The following is an 11,858-nucleotide window of genomic DNA, read 5'->3' as shown; positions in this document are numbered from 1 at the left end:
TCCATTTCTGGATTTCCCTTTCTTTCACTGTGTTTGCGTTGTTTGGGGGGATGGCCTCATATTCTCTCTGGAATGTGTTTATTGCTTACCATTTGGTATGAAAATTTATACTTTTTAGAGCTATGTCACATTTTTTTAAGGTGTGCCAACCACACCTGCATAAAAGCACACACGTTCCTCATTTATTCCTATTCCTTGTTTCTGGTTTTCAGGTCACTCCATGAGAGCCAGGGCAGCAAAATTTATTCAGGAGCCTTTGCTAAAGGACTCTTGAAAACCTTTTGATGTTGTTCTCTCTTTAATAATGCTTTCCCTACTTTATCCTGGGACATCTTATGGACACCTATATTTTGCCATTTTTACACTCAGGAATACCAAATATTTTGGCTGAAGGAAGGTCCTTTTGGTCAACAAGAGAAGCCAAGAACAATGAGTTCACTAGAAGAAATTGAAAATATTCAAACATTGTTTAGCTATCAGTATTCATTTGTAACTCTCAAGGTAAGGTGGGCTAATACTTCCAAATATGAACTCTTAACTTTGAAAATACAAAAGAACTTCATTTTCTCAGCTTCTTAATTGTTTAAAAACAATACAATCACCAAAGTTTATGTTGTAATGAAAGAGTCAGCTATTAAATGGCTGCAAGATTTTTTTCTTGTGTCTTCTGAGCAGCGAAAAGTTGGTGGGGCTGATTAAACATTTGTAGCCTGCTTGATTCCTTCTTCGGTAAACCACACAAATAGATTCTGGGATTGTTGGATGTGAACTGTGGGGAAAGTCATGGCTTTTGTTTTTGCTGCCTGTTTCTTCCTAGATCATTTCAACTGCCTGTGAGCTGGGTGTCTTTGATCTTTTGAGGGAGTCAAAGGAACAGCTGTCTTCTACAACTATTGCGGAACACTTGAGCACCAGCCCCATCGGGATGCAGAGGCTGCTGGAGGCCTGTACGGGGTTAAAGCTCCTGACATTGGAATGGAAAGATGGCAAAGGTAATATTGTGAGAAGCAGGGCACAACTGGAATGGCCAACAATTATTCCATAATAGTAGGCAATACGTGGCTGCACCTGTTGAGCTTGACAGATCCAAGAGTTTGAAGAAGGGGGGTTCCAGAAATTACAGGCCAGAAAGCTGGTATAGTGGGTCCTTGGGTCCTGGATGGCTAAGACCACAAACAATGCAAGTACTGACCAAAAAATCCACTTAATCTGAAAAATCCATTTCACTCAGGTCACAAACACATTCTGGAATAAACAAAGCCACAGCGATTTTCCTTGCCGCAGCGATTTCATTCTTGGAAAGTCATATAAACCAGAACAGTAAAACATTGGCATGTTGAGTTGGTGTCCCTGGAAATTTGGAAAAAACAACAACCAACCAGCCAGTGCACTTGGCCAAATGACAAGTCCTTGCAGATTGTGTGGCAAGGTTATTCAGAAGAGGTTTTCCATTGCGTCCTTCCTAGGGTTGAGAGAAAATGACCAGCCCAAAGAGCTGGCTTTGTGTCTAAAGTGGGACAGAAACTTATAGTCTCCAAGAAATTTAGCATCATACTTTAACCACTACATCAAACTGGCTCTCACATTATGATATGCTTGAGATAAATACAGCATAATTTGTTTTTAAAGAAGTAGACTAAGACACTATAGAATTGAAAGATAGTTTACATGCAATGATACCGGTATTTTTTTTTTAGATCTTTATGGAAACACAGACTTTACCAATCTCTACCTGGTCAAATCAAGCCCAAAGTCTCAGTGTCAATCCATAACATTCCGTTCTGAAGTTTTGTATCCATCAATGCAATATTTGTCTGATGCTGTAAGGTAAACAAATCCAGCAGGGGGCTAGTAAACCAAAATAAATAAAGTTAGAGCATGAAAAATCATCCTAATACCAGAATTATTAGATCCTTGTCCACAAGAAACTAAGGAAATTTCACATTCTGGATGTTGAATATAACATTAACACACATCTTTCCTTAATTGCAATGGCACTGGATTATTATCACTGAATTTTCCCGTTCAGATAAAAGGAAATTATTTCATATTTTCCTTCTTTTAAAAAAATCAACGACCATGTTCTGCCTTTCTGGGTTGTTTTAGAGTCTCTCTCCTCCCATTTCAAAACATGGGATTTACACTATGGTTGTAAGGTGCTATATAGACACATCCGTTATTATCTCCTCACAGCTTTAATCAGATCTCAGCAGTGACGTGCGGTGAGGTTTATGGCTGGTGAGGCTGGTGATGTCATCAGGAAGGCGGGGAATGGGACTACGTGTGCATGAGGCTGAGGCAGCCTCAATCTCCTGCACACGTGGTCCCATTCTCTGCCTTCCTGAGTCAACATGAAGGGGACCGCGAAGCGCGAGCCGTGGGACCGCAGAGCGCGCTCCTCCTGCACATGTGATCCCATTCCCCGCCTTCCTGAGTCAACATGAAGGGGACTGCGGAGCGCGAGCCGGCAAAGCGTGCTCCGCAGTCCCCTTCATGTTGACTCAGGAAGGCAGGGAATCGGACCACGGGTGCCTTTTCCCTTTTTTTTTCTTTTCATGATGAGACAGTGAGGCTCTGCCTCCCGCCTCCCCTGACCGCACGTCCCTGGATCTCAGTTAATTAGAATTAAAATATTCAATAGCAGCATTGACAGAATCAGATAGATCATGAATGTTCTTATAAAAATTATGTTGAGCTGTATCTGATTATTCCTTGGGTTGGAGACTCACAGATCTCAGATCTATGGAGAACAGGCACCCAAACATTGAGAAAAAAGAAAAAATATCAGAAGAAAATTGTTGTTCAATAACAATTTGTTTCTTATTTCTTCATAAAAATGTGTTTCCTATTGCCAACAAAACTATGACCATCTTCATATAGTCACCATGTCCTGAACTGACTTGGAGTTATTATCCTTTAATGGGACACTTAAAGACAGTATTAGTTTTTAGTTAGGAAATTATTTATTAATCCTTATTAAATTGGAATTCTCTAAATCATATATGCCAAAATGAAAATACAACAGCAGTAAATTACAGACAGCCATTATGTTGCTCCTCAGAATTTCCCCTCTATTTTAATTGGTACTGGCTCTAGAAACTCCAGCCGCGGCCTGTAAAGGTTCCAGGAGCTTCCACCAAGCGGAGCTGTGGAGCAAACAGGTCCGTCCGATCTGTCCGAATAACACCCTCCGACTGAACTGCACAGGTCTGGCAGAGCTACAAAAAAGCCCGCCTACCTGCGTTACTACGTTACCAGTAGGATTATCCCATCTAAGAGGGGAGGGATGTTAGATACCAGCTTCAGTTATAATGGTTTCCACCAAGGTCCACTGTTCCGACGGGAACAGAGGTTTAATCTCATTGGTCGAAGGGTCTGACAGCTCCCTATAAAACTCAACCTTTGCTGGATTGTTCTTATTTGTTGTGTTATAATAAAGAGCTGTTGTTACCGTTAGCCTGTGTGTGCCTGACCATTACCAGATCTAACATTTTTTCTGTAGTGCTAACCCTCGTAAGGACCGCTGGAGTCTGGGTTCTCCAGGCCCCCTTCGTATGGCTGCCAGTCCAACCTGGTCCCTCTCTGATGCACTTCAACTTCCCAGGGTCACGTGATGGGGTGGTGATCAGCCTCCTCTCAGCAGGCAGGCCACGAATGGAGTGGTATTCAGGTGGCTGGTTGGAGCTTCTTCCTCTTTCCCTATCTTTATTCTCTCTTGAACTGTCTGCTTGGCTGTCCTTCCACAGCCTCTGCTCCTTCGTAGTTTCCTCTGCTAGCCTCCTTTCACTCACCTCTTCTCTCCCTCAGGCTTGGCCCACATGAGCCTCTGCTATATTCTATTCCCTTATCTCCCTCAGGCTTGGCCCACAGAAGCCTCTGCTATATTCTATTCCCTTATCTCCCTCAGGCTTGGCCCACAGAAGCCTCTGCTATATTCTATTCCCTTATCTCCCTCAGGCTTGGCCCACAGAAGCCTCTGCTATATCCTATTCCCTTATCTCCCTCAGGCTTGGCCCACAGAAGCCCCTGCTATATTCTATTCCCTTATCTCCCTCAGGCTTGGCCCACAGAAGCCTCTGCTATATCCTATTCCCTTATCTCCCTCAGGCTTGGCCCACAGATGCCTCTGCTATATTCTATTCCCTTATCTCCCTCAGGCTTGGCCCACAGATGCCTCTGCTATATTCTATTCCCTTATCTCCCTCAGGCTTGGCCCACAGAAGCCTCTGCTATATTCTATTCCCTTATCTCCCTCAGGCTTGGCCCACAGAAGCCTCTGCTATATTCTATCCCCTTATCTCCCTCAGGCTTGGCCCACTGAAGCCTCTGCTATATCCTATTCCCTTATCTCCCTCAGGCTTGGCCCACAGAAGCCTCTGCTATATTCTAGTCCCTTATTTCCCCCCTTTTCCCCTTGGTCTCACTTCTACTCTCCCGGCTTCCTGCTCCTTTCCTTCCCTTTCCTTTTTTTTCCTCTTCCCCCCCAGCCAAGCCCCTCCTTTCCTCTCTTGTACTCCCTCTGTCCCCTCCCCTTCCTCCCAAACCCTCCTTTTATTCACTCTTCTCCCCCTGCTACATTCCAAAGAAAACAATGAAAATAGTGGTGTATTTTAATAACCTGCTTATTACATATAAGCATTTGAGTGTTAACACAATTTTTAAAATGTGAAAATGCCATCATATTCCCTGTTAAAAGTTCAAGCAGCAATTAGACTGGAATTTCTATCACTAAGAGGTGCCGTCATAAAGTGTGCTGTCAGGTGAATGTTCCTTAGCAACTGTAATTCTAACAGTCTCGGTTACCATTGTTATATGAGGACTGTAGATAATTGAGCAAGAGCTTCATGTGAATGTGACTTCCAGTCATAAACACCATTCATTCAATACTGTTGAAACTTTGAATGGTTGCTAAACAAATTGTTGTAACCTGAGGACTACCTATATATCACTCTAGTCTTCATCAGGTAAACCTTCCCTGTCTTGTATGCTAACTACTAGAATGATGATCCCCACCACATTAAAACTCTACAGGTTTTAGAAACCACTTGATTTAGGAACACTCTATTTGCCTTCAATGACTGCAATGAAATCAACTCAGTCAATCTTAAAGATAATCAACTCTGATTGTTCTTTGGAAGGTCAGATCCTGAAGCTCAAATACTCTGTCCACCAAAGGAAAAGAGAGGCCTCACTGGAAAAGACAGAGATGCTGCAAAGATTGAAAGCAAAAAGAGAAGGGGATAGTGGATGAGATGGTTAGATAGTAGCAGCATAATGAATATGAGTTTGGGCAAACTGAGAGAGACAGTGGAAAATAGGGTGACCAGTTATGCTATGGTCCAAGGGGTTGTAAAGAATCAGACACAAACTAGTAGCTGAACAAGTATTTGAGCTACTCTATCCAATGTAAATCTTAAGACAAAAAGATTTTAGGGAGTTTTTTTAAACCTACAAATCCATCGACAGTGAATTCATAAACCTGCTGAACTGGGATTGCCTCTGAATCTTGCTTTAAACCTAAATTATTAAATTAACTCTTTTATTAAAATAGAGAAAACTAAGGGTTTGTAGTTGGTAATTTCATTAAAAAGACAGCAGTATAGAAGTGAGTTGGGTTCATTGACTTCATCCGGGGAGTTTCTTCAACTAAGCAATCTAAACTACCTTATTAAGCCAGGAGTACTGGCTTAATAAGGAAACCTTTATAATAAAAGCTGATCTGATCTTTGAAAATCCTATAAATTCAGGATCTACTTTTATGCAGAAAAAATGCCAGGAAGATTGTCTTGTTTCTTTCTAACTTTTTAAAAATTCTTTTAGGCAAGGAAGCAATCAGATTCCATCAATATATGGCTCTCCCTCAAACAAGATGTATGAGGTCATATACAGGTAACATTATAATTTTAGAGAATGGTCATTAGAATAATTATTTTGTGGGCAACTAATCAATATGATTAATCTTCACACTGCCATAATTTTCTCTATCATATGATCCTTACTCATCATCATATTCAACTTCTCTTTTATGGCACTGGAATATTGTTGGGGCACATCTAATTGACCAGGTGTTTCTTTTTATATACAAAGCACTGGTCTGTAGTTAGAGCAACTACGGGAATCTGTTTTATTTCAAGAACATTATAACATTGTCCACCATGCAGATTTTTCCAAATTCTGATCAACATCATTTAAGTGATGCTGTAAAAAGACTTCCTTTAATTCAAACATAAATAGATATGTAAAAACGATAACAACAATAGCATTTTATAAAGTTATATTTAGAGATGTTTATTTTAATTCTAGATCAAAGGAAAAATTACAAACCTTCTCCAACCTCATGAATGAACTCTGGCCTGTACTAGGAAGGGAAGTGCTTTCTGCCTTTGACCTGTCCCAGTTCCCACTCATTTGTGATCTGGGTGGTAAGTTCAGCCAGCGCTCTGCATTCCGAAAAGGAGAAACCCTTAGGAGATCAAAAACCACTTTGGAATGTCTATAGTAGAGTCTGAGGAATAGTCCTATTTTAAAGATGATTAACTGCCACTCTGACCTGATACGGTATAACAGTCAGTGGAGAAATTAGCAGAGGTGTTTGAAAAGAGGAGACAGTTCTGGAAAGAAAACAGTCATCTCCTCCTCCCCTTTTCCAGTGCTGATCAAAGATGGGAAGGAAATGAAATCAGAGAATAGCAGGCTGATGAGTAAAGGACCTTTAAACTGGATTGTCTGAGAACATTGGCAAGAGACCATGCCTGAAGATGATGTGGGATTTGATGCCCTTTGAGATTCAATCTGCATCAAATGCCAATGTTTTTGGACATTTTGAATATTTAGTGCATCCAGCCTAAGGACTTTTTATAGCCTGGAAGGACCACATGAAAGTTGAGAACCAATTGACTCAATCTGTAATCTTTTTCTTTATTAGTATTTGTTTACCATGATATGAAGAGTATAGCAAATTTGAAAGAAGTTTGTCTAATTTTTTAAATTATTAGATTCCAATTAATTTGATTTGCAGCTATAGAGAAATAATAGGCAAGTAACCTTAGGGGGAAAAGCTGGACATGTACAAATTTTTGTTCTGCACTTACTTAATTACATTTTGTGCTGTCTTTAAGGAAACACTGGTGGCTTAGCTAAGGAATTGACGTCACTCTACCCAAAATGTACTGTGACCATTTTTGACCTCCCTGAAGTAGTGGAAGCCTCCAAGAACCATTGTTTGCCTTTAGAAGAGACCCGGATCACTTTCCATGCAGGTAAAAGATGCAATATTTTACTTGTGGGTTGAACTCAGGTCTTGATAATCACAAGAAATTTTTACAGACAGAATGGATTCTGTGGTTTTGAAAGGGAGAACAGATTATTCTGTCAGAATAATCTGAAAGACATGGTGCTAAATGAGATTTTACTTATTTTTTGTAGGTGATTTTTTTAAAGATCCTATTCCTGAAGCAGACCTGTACATTTTGGCCAGGATTCTGCATAACTGGTCCGACGAGAGATGTCTGCAGCTGTTATCCAAAGTTTACCAGGCCTGCAAACCAGGTAAGTGCTCTTTAATCATAGAAAGTTAAATCTGCTAAGGAACTGGCAAAGTTCATACATGGCTCAAGTTTTGAACTCCCCTAAATCTAGTGTCATTTCAAATTCACTATCCAGTTTTGTTGGGCATTCAACTGGCATCTTAGAATAACGTATTCAGCTGCAATGCTGAAAAAAGTGTGATACCAGAGAGATTCTTCCAGCTGTCTCTGCTCTACAACCCAAAGGGCCTGTGTTGTGCAGATCAGACTCATTCATATTTTGGTGGCTGTATTACAAACTAATAAGACCTCTCATTGTGACCCTGTGATTCTTTACTACTTCTAAGCCTCTATTGGCTTGATATATGAGTAAAAATCCAGAAGGGGCTAATTCTGGCTGCACAAGTTCAAGCCTTAATAACAAATACATACAGAGCCAGACTTGAGAAGACAGTAACAAATAGCAAATGCCACCTCTGCAAAAAAGGTGAAGAAACAGTGAACCACCTGGTTAGCTGCTGCAAGAAGATTGTACAGACTGACTACAAACAACAGCTGGACTCCAGTTCTTCCATGGAATGCAATGCTAACAAACCCAGGCCTGGCACTGGGACTTTGTGTATATATTGCCCAATCATGGGTGATGGGCTGAATAGATACACAAAGCAAGAACAAAGACTACTGAAAGTGTGCCATTAATTGCAAGAACGTATTCATTTAAAAAAAACCAATTTATGGAGAGTAGAGTGTCCCAAGGGTGCTTTTTTCAAGAGGCAACTGGACTTTCTGGTTTTTCTTTAAAGACGTTTTGCTTCTCATCCAAGAAGCTTCATCCACTCTGACGGGATGATGGGAAATGGAAGGATTTATACTTTTTGCAGACAGTTGGATATTTATATTCTTTGCATTCTTTATTGCACCTGCCACATACCAGTTGAAAGCAAAAATAGTACAATATTACAAGGCATCTGAGGTACATTCCCAAAACATTTGAAGCGCCACTTGAACAGTATCAGCATTGACAAAATCATCATCAGACAATTGCAAAAGGAAACTTTACTTGGAAGCAGCTTTAGTGCCATCAAATAACATATCAAATAACAATGTCAGCCTATCCCAGGTGTTGAGTGGATAATAGATGCATAAAAATGCCAAATCTAGTCTAACATCTGCTGACTGTGTAGCCAATCACCACAAAAAATTGGATATCATTAAAGACATACAACTTAAAAATTTGATTTCTAAAAATACACCTACGGAGTGAGAAAATTGCTAATAACAATATTGAAAGGTAGGAACACCATCAAAATCATCAATACTGGCCCATATACTGCTGGAATTTTAACTGGACAATTTGGACTGAAAAGCAATAAAACTGTCTTAGAACCGCAAAATAATATTGATAGATTATACCTGCCCACAGAAATGAAAGCAGAAATATACTTCAAGTTGAATAAACTGTCAAAGAAAAGTATGCATTGGCTGATTATAGACAGCCAATAACAAACATTGATGCAAGTTAAAAATTGGACTTTGTTGAATGAAACAAAACATGAATATTGAAATGACATATTATAATATAATATATGGGGCGTGGGCGGTGAAGGCTCAGTGGTTAAAGACACTGAGCTTGTTACCTGCAAAGCTGACAGCCAGAGTTCAAGACTTGAGTGCCACGTGATTGGATGAGCTCCGTTATTTGCTCCAGGTTCTGCCAACCCAGCAGTTCCAAAGCATGCAAATGCAAGTATATAAATAGGTACTACTTCAGTGGGAATGTAACAGTGTTCTATGCAGCTCAGCGTACAGTCATTCTGGCCACATGACCAAGGAAGTTTCTTCAGACAACGTTGGCCCTCTTGGCTAAGAAACAGAGATGACCAGCAGGCCCTAGAGTTGGTCATAACTGGACAGGGAAAACCTTTACCTTTATAATATAACGTAATGAAACACTAAAAGAATTTTGGTAAGGAAAAGCTTTACATGGTCAATTCCTAGAAAAGATTGAGGGGAAAACCTTGGCAAATACTCAGAATATCTGTAAATTGACAAAATATGCAAAAACAACCACAATAAATTGGTCTGTGTTATCTATTGGCAGGAATAAATATAACATATTTGAAAGAAAGATTCATCACATAAAATTTGGGTATTTTCAAAATACGTAATGTTCATCAGGCTGTTGAAATAAATAAGATATATTTTGAAACAGGTGGTGGTGTCTTAATAGTGGAAATGCTTCTTGATGAAGACAGAAGAGGGCCTTTAACTGCCCACTTCTACTCCGTGATAATGTTGGTCTTGACTGAAGGGAAAGAACGGTCCCCATCCGAGTTTAATGTGCTGCTCCGCAAAACTGGTTTCCAAGAAGTTGAGTTAAAGAAAGGAAGCCTCTTTCATATTATTCTAGGAAGAAAATAATGCTGCCTCTGATTCCTTCCTGTTCAATATTTAAGATGAAATTGTAGTAATCAAAGCCTTGATTTGTTAATTACAGGTATATTCTATTCTTCTTCCAGAGTACATAGAATACATAGCTGGTCTTTTTCATACTACAGAATGGTTTCACCATAACTAGGGATCCCTCATCATGGCTGCAAAAATCCTTATCACAATAGTTAATCTCCTTATAGATCTTCAGTTTTTCCCATTCTGAGATACAAAGACAAACTTCTTACACACATTAAACAAACGACAGAGTACAGGGGAAAACTCTGATGGGTCTGGATCAGGATTCTAAACCACATTTGTTGCTTTGCTAATTCAAAAAGCAATTAAGCCCTAGAAATTCTGCAACACAAACAGAATGCAATAGGTGCTAACCAGGTGAATAAAAATATGAACTGCAGGATTGCAAGCCTAGCCACAAGCAAACTAACATTCAGTGATGAGAACTCAAGGTTTTTAGATAATGGCTATGGTGAAATAACTATTTCAGAAACATTCTCTCATTCTTTCTATGCCTAGTTATATATTTCAATGCACATGAATTAACCCAAGCAGTAAGATAACCTTATTAGCGCTGTATCCTATTAATAGGCTAATTACTACATATAGATATTTTAACAATCAAATTTAAAAAAAAATGATTTACATAGGTTGTATGTAAGGGGCTTATAACTTCATTGCTGTGTAAACTTTTCTATTTCATCACTGGTACTAAATCTGTCAATAAACTAATTTGCATACTGTGTTATGTTTTAGTTTTTTCTTGGTTTCTAGTTCAAATACTGTACTTCTAGGATATTCTCATATCCTAGTACTATTCCAGAAACAAACCTCATCCAATATTCCAAAAGTTCTCCAGTTATATCAATAAAGTTCAGAAATGACCTCTCTGAAAACAAGATGATTTCTAAACAGGGTATGCATAAGGCCCAACACTGATGGTTGACATCTATTTTTTATTTCCTTCCTTTGAGAAAATTTATTCTCGTTCTTTGCTTTCTTATCATAACCAGGTAGCAAACCAGTAAAAGATCAATGTGATTAGATCTACCTTGAATTCTAGCCTTACTGCAGATAATATGAATTTAACCCTTCCAACTGATTTTCCCATTCTTTTGGATGCTTCCATTCTCTAGACCTGGGGGATTTTGACAGGGTGTGGAGATGTGATAGGCCGTAACTACTTATTTCACTGTTGACTCTTGTGGCTGATTAAATTAAGTTAATACCAATAATTAAGAGACGTTATCAATGATTCTTTGTGAGAGGGATGTATTTCCCATGCCTATTTACTGAAAAAAAAATATCCTTGATTTGTGAAATATGTGCAATTATACACCAATCACAGATATCTTATTTCTGGGGAAAATTAAAAGGAGATGATACCTTTCCAGTTTTATATACTAGATGGATGATAGGCATCTAATACTATTTAACGTGATTGGGGCTGGTATAATATAAAGAACCTCTTAGATCACATAAGAGACGATCTACATCAGAAACTGGAGTTCTTAGAAATTTTGACTGAACCAATTCAAAAGAGGTCACAGTGAGGATATGTGAAGAACTGTGGCACATATAACATCTTGATATTCAGGAAAACCTTAAAGCCAACAGTATTTTGGAGTCCCAAATATAGATTTCAGTATCGTATGGACTAGAAATTGTATGAATCAGTGAATTGCTCAGAATGGGTTGGGGTGTAGCTCAAATACCTTTGACTTGTGGAGTTGATTTTATGCCCAATATCTCCAAAGCTAATCAATAGCATTTGCATGGCATGAGTTCTGGGGAGAGGAATAATGTCACATCTGGCCCAGGGGTGAAATGCTACCGGTTCGGATCGGTTCACCCCAACCAGTAGTAAAAAAAATGCTACCAGTC

The 11,858-nt window shown here is 39.2% G+C and overlaps 1 protein-coding gene across 1 annotated transcript; it reads left to right on the top strand.

Moving 5' to 3' along the window:
• Positions 1-903: 903 nt before the first annotated feature.
• LOC309389369 (acetylserotonin O-methyltransferase-like) lies at positions 904-10,654 on the top strand. The gene is made up of 7 exons (XM_081947640.1): positions 904-992; positions 1,698-1,827; positions 5,821-5,889; positions 6,304-6,422; positions 7,119-7,259; positions 7,426-7,548; positions 9,739-10,654. The coding sequence occupies exons 1-7, from the start codon at positions 926-928 to the stop codon at positions 9,945-9,947; spliced, it is 858 nt and encodes a 285-aa protein (XP_081803766.1). The 5' UTR covers positions 904-925; the 3' UTR covers positions 9,948-10,654.
• The last annotated feature ends 1,204 nt before the right edge of the window (positions 10,655-11,858 follow it).

Source organism: Natrix helvetica, assembly GCF_964273705.1.
Source record: "Natrix helvetica genome assembly, chromosome: 3".
NCBI lineage: Eukaryota > Metazoa > Chordata > Lepidosauria > Squamata > Natricidae > Natrix > Natrix helvetica.
The sequence above is the reverse complement of the archived record's forward strand: the minus strand, read 5'-3'. Positions and strand labels throughout refer to the sequence as shown.

Coding starts and splice junctions, on each gene's coding strand:
- LOC309389369 (XM_081947640.1), top strand. CDS start 926: ATGCAGAGGCTGCTGGAGGCCTGTACGGGGTTAAAGCTCCTGACATTG. Junction 993..1,697: donor GGAATGGAAAGATGGCAAAG/GTAATATTGTGA, acceptor TTTTTTTTTTAG/ATCTTTATGGAAACACAGAC. Junction 7,260..7,425: donor CCGGATCACTTTCCATGCAG/GTAAAAGATGCA, acceptor TATTTTTTGTAG/GTGATTTTTTTAAAGATCCT.